Raw genomic sequence first — 16,654 nt, 5'->3', positions numbered from 1 at the left:
CAAATCCACTGATAGGACAGACGCACAAATATAAAAGATATAAATGTTTATTGAATATGCATCTTACAGTCTTGTTTAACTGTGAAAAATCGTTACAAAAGACGGGCTTTTATTTACGCAACAACGCATGGCATCCCCGCATTTCCTTCTTCTCATGAGTCCTCACAAATATGACATTTTTTTTTTTTTTTGGGGGGGGGGGGGGGTGGGGGTGGGGTGGCGAGATTGTCGGGCTCGGGCCTGCAAATCAAGTTTATTGATCGGACTCGGCTCGGGTCGGGCTGGATTTTTTAGGCCCAAACTAAAAAAAAGAACATACGTATTCGTACAGTCAAGGGGACTAAACATACAATCATCCTGTTTCGTGTGGTGATGCGTGACAATTATTTCTTACTGTTAATGTCCCAAATCTTATTTTATTGTCCTGACAGCAGGCTTTATTTCTTTTCATGGACATAAGTAAACTGGCATATTGACGCATTCACAAATCACACGATCTGCAAATTCGCTGTCAACAGACCCGTTGCGCTCTACTTGCCGAAGCGGTGTTGGATTTCACGGTGAGGGTGGATTTTAATTCCTCATAATTCCGCATGATCATCGCGCATTCCTCCTCCGTGAAGTAAGGTGCCCGTGCCGTCGTCACAAGTAGTGTTTGACTCTGGTCACCGCCCCCTTTTATGTGAACGCGCAGTAACTCTGACTGGGTTGACACAGGTTCGACTAATAAACCTCATAATCAGCGTCGTAGCACCGATTGACCACAAACTAGAGAACCAGGTTTTGTCAACTCCAGTTACCCGATGGTAAACTAGATTACTTCTGGGGAGGTTGAACTCGGTTCGTAGTATAGGCCACTGGAGGTGCACGATAATCATCGGTCTGATATTTATCGGTCCGATAATAGGAATTATAACATCATCCCAATAAATCCGATAACATTATTAATAAGCCCGATAATATATGATGTTTTTGGCACGGTGTCGGTGGAGTGGTATGTATGCGTTTGTTTTCACTCCTGTTTTGCCACTATGCAAAGTTTTGTTACTGTTCTAGAGGCCGTATTTTTCCATCATTAAGTGATAAACCTTACTATGGCAATTAGCAAATGTTGGCATTTCACAGTGTTATGTTAACAAGTTCTTGAGAGGCCTTTTGGTTATTGATAGGCTTGCTGTCCTATAATTTCAGGTTAAGAAAGTTGTTTCATAACCAAGACCACAATTGCACCAAATGTTTTATCTGCTGACAAAGAACAATACCTTTTGGATTTATGTTTGTTTTAGTTCAGTGCTCATTGTTCAGGGGAACACATCATCAATGATATTGACTGATTGATTGTGATTGACTTAAATTATATTTATTTGAAAAAATATATATGAGCACTTTATTTGAAGTCAAAACTGTTCTTGTTTTGTTTTGTTCATTATAATAATGTTCATGTCATCATGAAAATTCTGGTTAGGTCAATGGCAAATCTATGCTGAATCCACCACTAGTATTTTTGACCTACAGGTGTTTAAAAACTCAAGTGAATATACATTTAAAAACAACATATTACCCCCGTGCTATCATCTGGCCACTGGTTTCCATATGGAATTACCTACAGTTAGCAATGTTGACTTCGTGTGTTGAGTTGATACGGTGTTACAAGTATAGGAAGAACTCGAAAGGAAAAACGGCAATTAACGACAGCGCGTACCGTCGCCAGTGTGATAGATTCCAGAAAACTAGAGATATTATTGTTTAAATCTGATAGTATATAATTTTTTTTTTGTGCATGAGTGAACAGTACAGGGCATTAATGCTATTGGAACTGGGCATCATTTCTTTATATACGGCAAGTCGGAATTGGCTAATTTGGTTTTATTTTTTGGGCGTAAAATGTTAATATAATAGATCATTGTGCAATAATATTTCATATAGATGGCGTTATGCTGAGAAAGTATAGCAAGCAAGACACGCAGGGCATGGTAGATTTTTACATGGTATAGATTGTAATATGTATACAAGTATTCAAAAATATAAACGTCCAAGAAAATCCTCAGGTAGTACTTTGATCTTACAAATGTAATGCTTTATGTTACATATGCAACCATTTTGTTTTACTTTACATTTGGCAATCAGCTATTGCAAATTAAAATATTCTGAATTAGAATACCTTGTTATACAAATGATGACCAAAACAACCATTGTATATATCATGTTGGGATAGTTTCATTTAAAGAAGTTTTTTTTCCATATATTGCCATAGACTTCACCATCTCATAGTGAAGTCTATGATATTGCCTAGGTATGCGATCGGGATTCAAAATCAGGTGAACTCGCACTTGGGTGCAAAAATATGCGATTGAGACATCTCTAATTGTAATCTTGCAATTGAAAAGTTACCTTAAAATAGTTTCAATTTATATAATTTGTTCATTACTTTCGCAGATCCTCAAGACACATTGTAACAATTGGCGAAATTCTCAGTTGGCTGGGAGATTCCATTGGAAGATATGCAAGTGGAGATAGTTGAAGCAGAGCATCCCACATCTTCAACTCGCCTCCCTTTCCTATGATTGCCCGGTCACTACACTACTCAACTTGAGGACTTTAAACAGAGTTGGAAATATTGCAATGCATCAGTAGATTATGTATTTTGGAATTATAGCGTATTGCTTTTGTATAATTGAGTATTAAAGCTAAACAAAAGAGGAAAAAAATGTGACTTCGAGATTTAAGTCGTAGTGTTAGTACAAGAAAAAAAGTCATAACATTACAACTTATAAAGTCATGTATTGCAACATTAAAAGGATAATCTCGTGGTCCTATTTTTAAAGATTTGTTTGACCTGTCGTACTAGACCAGGGGTCCCCACTGCCCAAGTCCAGTCCTCGAGAGCTCCTATCCAGCTCGTTTTCCCATGTCTCCCTCCTTTAACACACCTAAATCAAATGATCAGCTCATCAGCAAGCTCTGCAGGAGCCTGATAACGGTCCTGCTCCTTCTCATTTATCAGAAATGTTAACCCTCTGTAACTCTGGCAGGACTCTTAGTACTACCGGCCATCTTCTATTGCAAGTTCAAAGTTCGAAACTTAATGGGGAGACTGATCTTTTGCGGTTGCTGCCCCCAGGTTGTGGAATAGCCTTCCCCCTGAAATCCGCACCATTACGAATGTAGGCCTTTTTAAATCTCGGTTAAAGACATACTTTTTAGAAATGGCTTTTTACCCAGACAAGGATAGCCTGGTTTTATTTCTTAAGGGTTTTTAATGTTTTTGGATTTTATCTGTTTTATTCGCTGTTTTGACTTTTATCCTGATGCGCTGCTTTTGTTTCCGTTTTTTTTTATTTTTTATGTCATTATATAATAATACTTTCCTGCCTTTAATATATCATGAACCATGTTTGTCTTTGTTGTAAGGCACTTTGAGGACCTTTCGGGTTTATGTAAATTTCTATATAAATAAAATTGATTTGATTGAATGTTCATATTTTAGTTCCATTGATGGTGCCAGACAGCCAATCAACTGGGAGGGTATGCAGCAATCATTCGGTGCCAACCTCTCAAAATTGATTGGACGTCTGGCGCCGTCAATGGCAGCCAATGAGTTAAATGAGTGCCATATAGAGGGTAAATTCATTTAGTTTTTGTTTTTTTTAATCAGTGTTCAATATAATATATGTTCACCTAAAAGATACACTGAAAATCATATAGCATACACGTAAATATAAAATCATTTATCAATTAGCATAAATGTAATGCAGAAGTGTTCGAATTAAATGGGATTAAGTTTCCTCCCAAAATATCATTTTTTAAAATTTATTTAACCTGTCAGAGTCTATTATCTTCAACGATTTAAATTATTTGAAATTGTCAGTAAATTGACTCCTCCCTCTCGGTGGTTGACCGAGCGCCACGTACGGTCTGCTTAATCAACTCCGAGACATCTTCATTGACTGGTAAATTCTCCAATCAGCATTTAGCGTGACTGCCGTGCCGCTCGGTCGTCCAATGAGGTTAGCCGTGGGTGGGACGTTACCATGGCGACCTGCCCGTCCTGAAGGTTGATGTCATGAGCGGCTTGTATTGGTGGCAGGTGGTGGCTGTAAACATCCACAAGCTAGGCTAAAGAGAAGCTCGTTCAAGAGTCAAAAGTGTTACAAGACGTATGTAAGTATTATGCATAACCCTTCTTTACCCTTAGTGTGTTTTAGTAAGTTACTGATGGAAACTTGTTTCACTGCTCAGTCTATCAAAATCGCTTCACCGGCCAACATATGGAAGTCGTTCGTGTGTATAGCGGTACCCTGGTTTGCAAAAAATATAATTTTTTTTCGGCAAATTACCATGTTTCCAACCAATAAGTAACATACAGTGAACCTGTTTAGTAGCTATGGTGCTTTAACCTTTTCACATTTCATGCAAAGCCTTATTCAAAATGTGGAAAAACTAGTGAATATGTTCATAGGATGCACTGTACATACTGGATGGGTTTATTATAAATAAATAGTAAAATTGCACTTACTGTATACATTTCAATGATCCGAAGCTGATGGGGATTGTGAGAGGTAAAGTGCTGGCCCATTGCGCTCTGGTTCTGCTGAGTCTGTGGCTGTGCACCCATTCACTGCCCATTGGTGTGGACACAAGCAATGAGAACACAGAGGATAAACTGGATGCCCCACAAAGTGTTGTGAGTCACAAAAAGTGTTTTTAATTTAGTACATATTCATATTATGTAACTACATTAAGATCTACTTTGGTATTGTAAAATTGTCATTTTATCATTTCTAATATTAAAATGGATGGACTAATTAAGTGTGAAATCAAAAAACTTTGTAAATGTTCTCTGCTTTTTGCTAAAAATGTGTAAGTGAGTCATTCTGTTCTTTCACTTTTACTAAACAGAGTAATTCAAATAACTGCCCCAAAAAGAGTTCTCTGCCCATCATGTGATTGCTACGTTGGAGATCAAGACACATTTTGAAAAGTTATAGTTGCTGGCTACAATGGTTAGAACACTGCCGTGTTGAAAACATTCCCTTTGGGTTTATAAAAAGTTTGATAGTGACAGAATGACCCTCAATTCACTTTCACAACTTTGAAGGTTTCACTGTTAACATAAAAAATGACACATACAGTGCAAAGCATACAGGTGAATAAGATTATGCATTCCATTTGGTTGATCACAGAACACTGGGCTGCACTATGACCGCTACCTCAGGGAGGTCATCGAATACCTGGAGAAAGACCCCCACTTTCGGGAGAAGTTAGAAAACGCCAACATGGAGGACATCAAAGTAAAGTCTCTAAATCAAAAACATCTGTTGATTCACATGCTTGCCACACTACTAAACCGTTGTGTCAACTTGCAGCAAGGTAAACTTGCCAAAGAGCTGGACTTTGTCCACAATAACCTACGCACCAAGCTGGATGAGCTTAAGCGGGAGGAGATGAACAGGCTACGGATACTCATCAAGGCCAAACACGACCTCCAGGCAGGGGACGGTAACTACACAGTATGTTATTGTTGCGACATCGGCGTGTGTCCTACTTGTTGCACAAGACATTTTGTAATGAACGTGGACTGTTGAAATATCGGATTTGTCATTAAAATTGGAATACGGGAAAGCAGTGACATCATACTTCTACAGCAACGTTGTTTTTTTTGGTTTTTTTTTTTTAAACTATTGAGTAAATCGAGTGCAGGAAGTTAAAGAGGAACATACAAAAGTTGCATCATGGAGGCTTAACAATTGGCAGCTGAAATACAAAGCCATTTTAAGACTCATACAATTTGATTTCTGTTTTTTTTTTTTTTTTTCAGATTATGTCTCTATGAGTAGAAATGCAAAGCCTATTTTCTAAGTGGTTGAATTTGCAAAATCACAAGTGGCTCAAATACTTCTGCTCCTCAATATATATAAATATATATATTTATATATCACAACCAAGATAGCTTGATTTATCACATTGGATTAGTTTTTAATCCAACTTTATATATGTAAAACAAAATACTGAAATTCCAGTTACCTACATTGATTTCAACATATTGTCAGGTGTTGACTCAAATGCTAATGAAGAGGCACCGTGCAAGTCACCAGCTTCCTCTAGTGTTAAAAATAGGTAGTGCAACATAATAACTAACTTATGCGGGCCATTTTCAATATTTTCTTACTTTGTTACAGGCAGTGTTGTTTTCGTCAACTATGACTATAACGAAAATATTTCGTCGACGAACAATTTTTTTCATGACAATGACAAGACGATAACAAGCTAAAAACGTCTCTTAGGAGACTAAAACATAATGAAAACAATCCCAGTTTTCGTCTGACGAGACGAGAACGAGACGAAAATGCACCATAGTTTCTGACTTTCTGTGACGTATTCACAATGTGTGATGTTTTACGTGTAGTTAGCCTGCATTGTAGCAGTGTCTGATTGTGACGTGCTGCACCCCTCTACCCCCAACTCACCAGTGTCCAGGGGCGGACTGGTAATCTGTGGGTTCTGGAGGATCACAGAACGGCCGGTGCCCTGGACGGCCGGCGGCTGCCATTCATTATACATCACTGTTTTTATCCCCCCTAGCCTCTCATTATCTACATCTCGCATCCAATCCGACAGGTGGCAGCAATGCGCCTGGCTGTTCATCGCCAGTCTGATAGAAGAACGAAGAAAACACAAAGTACCCTTCATTAGTTCTTTGTAGAAGCAAACTAGCGACGAGCGGTAATGCACAATATGGATGGTGGTGGCAAAAGTAAGAAAAAAAGGGTGGCTCGGAGAACTTAGGTTAGGGAGAAAAAAAACAAAGAAGAAAGAAACAGGAGAGCAAAGCATTAAAATGTCTTAAGTTGACAAATATTTTCGCAGGCAGCAGTCTGGCTGCAACGGCCACGTCGGGTAACAGCAGCCTAGCCCCCGGCAATGGTGAGAGGGGTAGCGGGCGCCGCTCTGACGTGCAGCCAGTGCAGGGAGAGAGAAAAGAGGGAGGGTTGAAATGATAAACTGGTGGAAGTTCCCCAGACAAGCGCAGGGCAAGTAAAAAGGGATGAAGAGGGTCACTTGCTCGGTATACCGGCAATTGTTATCCACCAGGTAGCTACATTTTAAATGACAATTAAAGGGTTAGTGGCTTAGTGCCAGCTAGTCCATTTGCAATCGTGTCAAGTTACAGTATGCTAGTCCTACTATCACTCTCCTAAGGAAAAATATTTTAGCTGTAAAACAACGTATGCACACGCAGCAGCAATATTAATTCATATGAAATATAACAAAATATTAATAAAATGGTTTTACTTTAAAGTTTAGTAAGTTAAATTGGTATGATATATTTTTTTAAATCATGTATATAACGTTTTGTTTTCTGGTTAAAACTTTCCAATGAAGGTTATGTATTCAGGATTTGTCTTGAAATGTTTATTGTATTTTCATTGAAATGTATTATTTGTATGGCAAGATTAATTGTGGCAGGGGTCTCCAAACCGGTCCTCAAGGGCCGCTGTAGGGCCTGGTTTTTGTTTCAACCGATCGAGTACCGACAGTTTAACCAATGAAGTTTCTGCTAAAACAAGCAGCACCTGACTGCACTTGTAAAACACCAGATTGATGCATAGGTGTTGTCTTGTTTTGTTGGAATGAAATCCTGCGCCCGCTGCGGCGCTATGTGGAGTAGTTTGGAGACCACTGAATTATGGCATGAACAATGAAATCATTTTATAGACAGAGATATATTATAATAAATTAGATACATAAAACTTGCTTTGAAAAATAAATTCTTTCATTTGTTTTTTCAGGTTGATCATAGAGCTAGTACAGAAAATGAACCCAACTCCAGTTCAGTCTTGCAGTACTTTGAGCGCCCCAAGTCAGACAGTCACAGTCTAGACACATTTTCTTCATTTTCTCTCAAAGTGCACGAAATTGATGCATTTGGGCATGCCCCCGGACCCCTAGGGGGTCTGTGTTTCCCTTCGTATAGCGATTCTTGTGGGCTGGGCCGAGCCAAAGTCCAGGGCTGCTTTTTAGTCCCAGTCCGCCCCTGCCAGTGTCCTCTCCGCTCCATACTTGTTTGTTTTGCAACACACAGTAAGATTTGTTTTCTTATCTTGGCAAGAGAGAATATGCAATGTTTTTTTTTTTTAGCCTTTAAAGGTCTGTGCTGAGTGATCATCACACACTAAATGCAACTCTTAGCATTAGCATTGCATTTGTGTTAGCATCAGGCTAGTGAAAGTATTGTACTGTTTTGCTGCTTAGAGTGCCTTATCACTAGGAAGTTGGTGTTGTCCTTGTGGACGCTAGGATATGTGCTCGCCTGTCAGTATCCATTCGAATTGTTGGAAAACTATTAATTATTTTTGGAATAAAACGTTGGAATTTTAGAGACAAAAACCTTTTCAGTAAACAGTGACCAAAACTAGAAAATATTAGTTTTAGAGTTTTCATCACCAAAAACAAGACGAAGACACACATTTTAAAATGTGTAAAAAATATTTTTTAAAAAAATATATGACTAAGACTAATAAGCATTTTTGTCCGAAAGACTTGGACTAAGGCGAAAATTAAAAAGGGCTACCAAAAAAAAACCACTGTCTACAGGCCAGTAAAACCTGGGCAGTTGGCTGCAGTTGGCCTGCGGGTCGTAGTTTGGACACCATTGAAATAGCAGGAAGCCTGTGCAGTGTGCACCAAATTTTCAGGCTTACTGAACTCAAATAAAAGTATGACAAAGTCTCCTTTGATAGGAATAAAAGAAGTATCTTTTTCTCGTAGGCTGGAAAGTTGACCACCTGGCCTTGCTCAAACAATTTGAGCACCTCAACCAAGACAATCCACATTCGTTTGAGCCGGAAGACCTGGACCGCCTCATCAAATCTGTAATCAGCTTTAATAAAACTACAGTATTTGTGTATGTTTATATGTCCCAATTATCTCATCGGCTGCTATTGACGCCGATAGACATCCAATTCATTTGCACTGGAAGGTCTGGGAGTTTAAATGCATTGGATGTCTACTGCAACCAATAGTAGCCAATGTATTAGGAGGTACTGATCGCCCCAACAGGCCACAAAGGACCTGGAACACTTCGACAAAGAGCGCCATGATGAGTTCAAGCGCTACGAGATGATGAAGGAGCACGAGAGGCGGGAGAAGCTGAAGGCCATGACAGAGGAGGAACGCAAAAAAGAGGAGCAGCACCACGAGGAGATGAAAAAGAAGCACGCTGAGCATGCCAAAGTCAACCACCCGGTGAGTTGGCAGGAATTGGATGTAGACAAGTACAAAGCATTGCTACTTTAACTAGATTTTTCAGGAACAGTTTCTGTACCTGAGTATTTATCATTTATTTATTAGTATATTTTTTGTAAAACAAAAGTGAAAAATCAAATCGGTTAACAAGTGCTAACATGCTAAGTGTATGTAGGGAAGTGAGGATCAGCTGAAGGAGGTGTGGCAGGAGTCCGACGGTCTTGACCCGAATGACTTTGATCCGAAGACCTTCTTCAAAATGCACGGTAGTATTGACAAGGGAAGCGCAAATAACTCTATGGTACTTTGTATATAAACCGTTGATATTTGCTGTATGTGTACAGACAACAACGGTGATGGTTTCTTTGATGAGAATGAGCTTGAAGCCCTCTTCACGAAAGAGGTATGATATTGTCACCTATCAGTGGTCATGTAACCCAATCTGCTATTTAAGAGCTTTGCTATTTGCTAATGACCAAAAATCTTATTTCCCCTGACATGCTTAACACACTAAGATTTAAAACCTATGTTTTCTCTAGGTTTTGTCATATTTTTAAAGTATCCCAATATATATACTGTATAGATTTCTAATATAAAAACCTCAGCTTGTTCCATTATTTTTTTTAAACACTATCTGATTTTTTTTTTTTTTTAAATGGCAAAATCAAAATAATGATGAAAAACCTCACGATTCTTGGGGACCTTTTCTAATTGAATCAATTGAATGTCAAATAAAAAAAGGTTTTGCTCAACACACACACAAACACAGTAAATTGTTTTTTTTTTTCCTCCAGTTAAAACAAATTTAGATATAATTTTAGAGTGATCATTGTATGTTTGGTGTTCAAGCTTGAGAAAGTCTACAACTCCAAGAACGAGGAAGACGACGACATGGTCGCGATGGAGGAGGAGAGGCTACGCATGAGAGAGCATGTCATGGCTGAGGTAGTATGATTCATAATTCAGATCCACAGTGCGTCCTGAAAGTATTTATAGTGCTTCACTTTGTCACATTTTGATTTTAATGCTATATTAAGTACATTCAAACACTTTTTTACTTTACCATTTATTAAAAACAAAGGAAACTAGGCCTGCAAGCAGGACTGAACGGGCCCTCGCAATCTAGCGCAACTCGGACGTCACGCAACTCGGACTGTGTGCAGGTCAGGGTGTTGGCAGATGCTCCTCTCTAATCATCTCATTAGAACATAACATGCTCGAAAGTCGCCTATTTACATTCCCACACCCAAGAGATAAAAACCCCTATTGGAGAGAGTACTACAAAAAAGGAGCCACTACTGAGCTGTGCAGCCAAGCCCTTATTCAAAACCAAAATTAATCATCTAACTGGGCCAATTCGACGAAGTGTGCCAAATATTGTGGCTATATAAGCTGCCTGAGTCTTTGAAAAAAAATATTTCCTTTAAATGGCGAATAAAGGGTCGTCACGGCAACAGACAGAGACACGTGGACATGGGCTGTAAATAAGTATTACAATAGGTCTTCAAATTACAATGACCAACCTGAAAAGAACTGGACATGTATTGGAAAAACGAGTGACTTTCTATTGCCACTAGTTGGCGCTGTAGGGTTGATGCAAATGATCTCTACAAGGCCCTTCAGGGTATGACTCTCAACAAGCACGGGAAGTTTGGCGCAGATATGTTGTATATCTGCCGAGTTATGACTGTTCAAAGTTTTTGGAGAGAAAAATTGTTGACAGTCATTTTCACTTTCCTATTTGGACCCCTCCGCTTCAACGAAACTTCAATATTTTTCATCAGGCACCTGAAGACAGGTCTTAAGCCTTCCCTTATGCAGGTTTGAGGTCAACAGATTTTTTTTCCTTGGAGGAGGAACCTGTCTCGTAAAAAAAGGCATTTCCTGTTCTCACTAGGGGGCGCTAGGCCTAATGGGTAATATTTCAATGCACTCGTGTTAAGGGTGGGATGTCGCACATACATGCCAGATATGAAAAAGATGGAACGCTGTGTGAAGGAACTATTAGTCATTTACTGAATTTGTCATTTTGCCGAAAAAATGGCCGACTTTGGCACCCCGCCCAGGTCAGGCCCGTGAATGAAAACACACCATTTTGATAACTTAAGATTTCATATGCCTCATGAACAGTCTCGCCAATTTTGAGAATGATCAAACTAATTCCCTAGGTGCCAAGGTGTAAAATGTGCACACTGTAAATCGATAAAAATTTCACATTCAATCCAAAATACCCGATTTCCTGTTGGGTTTGGAATATGCATGCAAGAGACTTTTTGGAGCAGTTTTGTACAAGGTATCGACTCTCCGAATTTCATCCCTCTACGTTGAAAAAACCTAAATGGAGAGGCCTTTTTGAAAATTTCAAGGGGGCGCCACTGAGCCATTTTGTTACATGTTTTCGTAACGTTGCAAGATTATTGAACGTTATGCAAAGCCACATGTATGTCCAAATTTTTGTGAGTTTTCGTGCATGTTCAAGCCTCCAAATGTAAACTCCTACTGTGAACCGATAAAAATTTCACATTCGATCCAAAATACCCGATTTCCTGTTGGATTTGGAATACGGGTGCAAGAGACTTTTTGGAGCAGTTTTGCACAAGGTATCGACTCCCCAAATTTCATCACTCTCTGTTAAAAAAACCTAATAGGAAACGCCTTTTTGAAAAATTCAAGGGGGCGCCACTGAGGCATTTTGCTACATTTTTTCGTAACATTGCAAGATTATCGAACGTTATCTAAAGCCGCATGTATGTGCAAATTTTTACAAGTTTTTGTGCATATTCAAGCCTCCAAATGTAAACTCCTACTGTGAACCCATGAAAATTTCACATTCGATCCAAAATACCCGATTTCCTGTTGGATTTGGAATATGGGTGCAAGAGACTTTTTGGAGCAGTTTTGCATAAGGTATCTACTCCCCAAATTTCCTTGCTCTATGTTGAAAAAACCCAATAGGAAAGGCCTTTTTTAAAACTTCTTTCTATCGCCACTAGTTGGCACTGTAGAGTTGATGCAAATGACCCCTACAAGAACCTTCAGGGTATGACTCTCAACAAACACGGGAAGTTTGGCGCAGATATGTTGTATATCTGCCGAGTTATGACTGTTCAAAGTTTTTTGCGTGACAAATTGTTGACGTTCATTTTCACTTTCCTGTTTGGACCCCTCCGCCTCAACGAAACCTCAATATTTTTCATCAGGCACCTGAACACAGGTCTTAAGGCTCCCCTGATGCAGGTTTGAGGTCAACAGATTTTTTTCCCTTGGAGGAGGAACCTGTCTCGTAAAAAAAGGCATTTCCTGTTCTCACTAGGGGGCGCTAGACCTAATGGGTAATATTTCAATGCACTCGTGTTAAGGGTGGGATACCACACATACATGCCAAATATGAAAAAGATTGAACGTTGTGTCAAGGAACTATAAGTCATTTACTGAATTTGTCATTTTGCCGAAAAAATGGTCGACTTTAGCACCACGCCCAGGTCAGACCCGTGAATGAAAACGCACCATTTTCAAAACTTAAGATTTCATATGTCTCCTGAACAGTCTCACCAATTTTGAAGATGATCCAACTAACTCCCTCGGCGAAAAGGTCTCAAATGTGCACCCTGTAAATCGATAAAAATTTCATATTTGATCCAAAATAACCGATTTCCTGTTGGGTTTGGAATATGCGTGTAAATGCTTTTTTGGAGCGGTTTTGGACAGGGTATAGACCCCCCAAATTTCATTGCTCTACGCTGACAGACCCTAATGTTATAGGCCAATTTTAAAATTTCAAGGGGGCGCCACTGAGCCATTTTGTTATATTTTTTTGCAACGTTGCAAAATTATCGAAATTTACAATTTTCCGGACGTATGTGCAAATTTTGGTGACTTTTCGTGCATGTTCAGGCCTCCAAATTGGCCGTTTTCATTTGCCCTGAAAAAAAAAAAATAAAAAAAAAATAAAAAAAAAAATAATCCTTTGCAAAACAATAGGGCCTTCGCACGCTTAGTGCTCGGGCCCTAAATATATGACTATGCTCTAATAACTGGCACAGGAAACTTGAGCTCAAGCTTTGAGTACCAATGTACAATCTATTTCTTTTTTTTACTTGTATCTATTGGAAGGAAAAAATATATTAAAAAATACATATATTACATTTAGAGAATGGCTGAAATATACAGTGGTATGAAAAAGTATCTGAACCTTTTGGAATCTCTCCCGTTTCTGCATAAAACCACCATCAAATGTGATCTGATCCTTGTCAAAATCACACAGATGAAAAAACAGCTTCTGCTTGAACTAAAACCACACAAAAATTTATAGGTTCTCATATTTTAATGAGGATAGTATAAAAACAATGACAGAAGGGGGAACAATAAGTAAGTGAACCATCGCATTTAATATTTTGTGCCACCCCCCGGCAGCAATGCTCAATTTCTCCTAGAAAGCGATTGCAATTACAAATGCTTGGGTAGTAATATTTTCATTTATTTTGCTTGCAATGAAAAAACACAAAAGACAATGGGAAACAAATCGTTATCATTTTACACAAAACTCCAAAAATGGGCCGCACAAAGGTATTGGCGCCCTGAGCCTGCCCAACCTTTAGACGAAATAACTGTGAACACCCACTTCCGGTATACATCAACGAGTTTCTTACAATGCTCTGGTGGAATTTTAGACCATTCATCTTCGGCCAACTGCTCCAGGTCTCAGAGATTTGAAGGTTGCCTTCTCCAAACTGCCATTTTCAGATCTCTCCACAGGTTCTATGGGATTCAGGTCTAGATTCATTTGTGTCCACTTTAGTCTCCAGTGCTTTCTCTCAGACCATTTTCTAGTGCTTTTGGAAGTGTGTTCTGGGTCATTGTCCTGCTGGAAGACCCCTGACCTCTGAGGGAGACCCGGCTTTCTCAAACTGAGCCCTACATTATGCTGCAAAATTTGTTGGTAGTCTTCAGACTTCATAATGCCATGTACACAGTCAAGCAGTCCAGTGTTAGAAGTAGCAAAGCAACCCCAAAACATCAGGGAACCTCCGCCATGTTTGATTATGGGGACCGTGTTCTTTTCTTTGAAGGCCTCGTTTTTTTTTTCCTGTAAACTCTATGTTGATGCATTTTCCCAAAAAGCTCTACTTTTGTCTCATCCGACCAGAGAACATTCTTCCAAAACAGTTTTGGCAAACTCCAGCCTGGCTTTTCTATGTCTCTTGGTCAGAAGTGGGGTCTTCCTGGGCATCCCACCATAGAGTGCCTTTTCATTCAGACACCAACGGATAGTACGGGTTGACATTGTTGTACCCTCGGACTGTAAGACAGCTTGAACTTGTTTGGCCAGCAGTGTAAAGCAGACAGTTTTTTCATCTGTGTGATTTTGAGAAAGATCAGATCAAATTTGATGGTGGTTTTATGCAGAAATGTGAGAAATTCCAAATGGTTCAGATACTTTTTAATCCCACTGTATCAAAATGTGGAAATTGCAGTGGTGTGAATCTTCCCTACATCTCTGTATAAGGGATGAGCTTTTTTAACCTGTGGACACTTGTGATGTGCTCAGGTGGACACCAACAAAGACAGACTGGTGTCACTCGCCGAGTTCATGGCGGCCACGAAGAAGCAAGAGTTCCAACAAAAGGAGGAGTGGGAGGTATAATCCCTTCACTTCCCCATACAAATGACATTATTCTCAAACATTTGACTCCAAGTAAAAAAACCATGAACGGTAGCAAGTTAAGGACCACCATGACCAATTTACATTTAAAAAAAAAATAAGGCATAGGTTTTTTAAAAATGTTTTTTAAGTACTTATGTTTAAATACAAACCATTCATTCATTCGTTCATTCATTTTCCATGCCGCTTCATCCTCACGAGGGTCGCGGAGTTGCTGGAGCCTATCCCAGCTTATAACTCTAATTCAAAGTTTAAAAATGTGAATGCAATCTACTGAACTTGTGTTAAGTACATCCCACTTTGAGACTCATGTATGGCTTCCAGACATTAGAGCAGAAAAACTTCTTCACTGAGGAGGAGCTCGCAGCATATGAGCAGCAGCTGGCCAAAGAGGGCAAGATGATCCTGGATCAGGCAGTGGAGCTGCAGAAGCAGAGGGAGGAGCTCCAAAAGAAGCAGGAGGAGCTCAACGCTCAGAAGCAGGGCCTTCAGCAGGTCACAAACACAACATCACAGGTCGCCATCCGCCTTCAAGTTTAATTGATTCTGCTCTTTACCCTTCTCTTTTTCAGGCTGTTGATGAACTGCAAAGAAAAAAAGCCCTATCCCAGTCCAACGTTAAAGGTGAGTAATGGGATCGTCAGTTACTTGCAGTAAAATCTTGAGGTGAAACCAAGTGGTATAATAATTTTTTTGGGGTTAATTGTTGCAGAGTCTGAAGCAATGGGAGTTGGAAGTGAACCGGTGCTAAATGTGCAGCCCACACAAACGCCCTCTGTGCTCTGACACCCTTAATTAGCCCCAACGTTGAGTGTGTGTGTGTGTGTTTGTAGTCATTTCAACCTTCTTTCATGTCTACTTTTCTTTGTTTTAAATACCAGTGGATAAAAAAGTAGGGTTGCAAATTTTACATGGGAATTTAAGGTGGGAAGTATTTCAAAATGGAAACTGTGGATTAATATTAATTGAAAGCTCTTTACAGATATACACATGCATAAATCTAGACTTTTCCCCCATTAGCAGACCACTAAAAACCAAGTCTCCTTGGCAAATTTTGGTGGCTTTACAGGATCATAGTTGCTCCATTTTTCACTTCGCTCAGAACTCAAAATTCCAGCTCAAAATAAAGCGCCAAAAAAAAAAAAAAAAAAAATGACCAAGCTCAAAACTCTGATAAATTGGGGCATCAACGGATGAATGGACTTGTCCAACAATTTCTTTTTTGTTTTATTCATGATTATTCACAAATATATTCCACCTAACATTTAACTTCCATTTTTTTAAATTCATGGTTTATTCCCATACATTAAAGTTTCCAACTTTGAAAATTCCTAAAACTTTGCAATCTTAAATGAAAGTTAGCCTAAAACGGCTTCTTTACTATCCACTGGAAATTGTTGCCACTGAAATGAAAGCAGGAAATGTTTCATAATATTTATTAATTTAAATCTACAACTACTGTTGTTATGGAACGGCAATCCTGAAGGTCATATTTTCTTTGTACCTGTAATTCTATTTTTTGAATGATTAATTATTGGTTTTCCCAACACATTGTACTTTCTTTGTTCTGACTTTTTACCACCACCTTGTTCTGTGTGGCTATAAAATGAATGAGGCGGCATGTCTTGTGTGTTTTTCCATCCATCTGTAATAGCCTGTGACAGTAACCACAGAACATTGTATGACCTAACACCAAGTGTCTTCCAGTGACATAATGACCAAAACAAAGGTCAAACTACAATGAAA

At 39.1% G+C, this 16,654-nt stretch overlaps 1 protein-coding gene across 3 annotated transcripts; it reads left to right on the top strand.

Moving 5' to 3' along the window:
* Nucleotides 1-3,999: 3,999 nt before the first annotated feature.
* On the top strand, nucleotides 4,000-16,529 carry LOC130916676 (nucleobindin-2-like). 3 transcript variants are annotated; one of them, XM_057837563.1, is made up of 13 exons: nucleotides 4,000-4,161; nucleotides 4,541-4,684; nucleotides 5,184-5,291; nucleotides 5,367-5,499; nucleotides 8,770-8,873; nucleotides 9,061-9,246; nucleotides 9,422-9,512; nucleotides 9,591-9,649; nucleotides 10,096-10,191; nucleotides 14,795-14,884; nucleotides 15,233-15,403; nucleotides 15,481-15,532; nucleotides 15,621-16,529. In XM_057837563.1, the coding sequence occupies exons 2-13, from the start codon at nucleotides 4,544-4,546 to the stop codon at nucleotides 15,692-15,694; spliced, it is 1,305 nt and encodes a 434-aa protein (XP_057693546.1). In that variant the 5' UTR covers nucleotides 4,000-4,161; nucleotides 4,541-4,543; the 3' UTR covers nucleotides 15,695-16,529. The 3 variants fall into 3 exon arrangements, with proteins under 3 accessions (XP_057693546.1, XP_057693548.1, XP_057693547.1); XM_057837564.1 differs by having other exon boundaries at nucleotides 4,050-4,157; XM_057837565.1 differs by lacking the exon at nucleotides 4,541-4,684 and having other exon boundaries at nucleotides 4,025-4,161.
* Nucleotides 16,530-16,654: the final 125 nt, after the last annotated feature.

This window comes from Corythoichthys intestinalis, chromosome 5 (genome assembly GCF_030265065.1).
Source record: "Corythoichthys intestinalis isolate RoL2023-P3 chromosome 5, ASM3026506v1, whole genome shotgun sequence".
In the NCBI taxonomy this organism is placed as follows: domain Eukaryota; kingdom Metazoa; phylum Chordata; class Actinopteri; order Syngnathiformes; family Syngnathidae; genus Corythoichthys; species Corythoichthys intestinalis.
The sequence above is the reverse complement of the archived record's forward strand: the minus strand, read 5'-3'. Positions and strand labels throughout refer to the sequence as shown.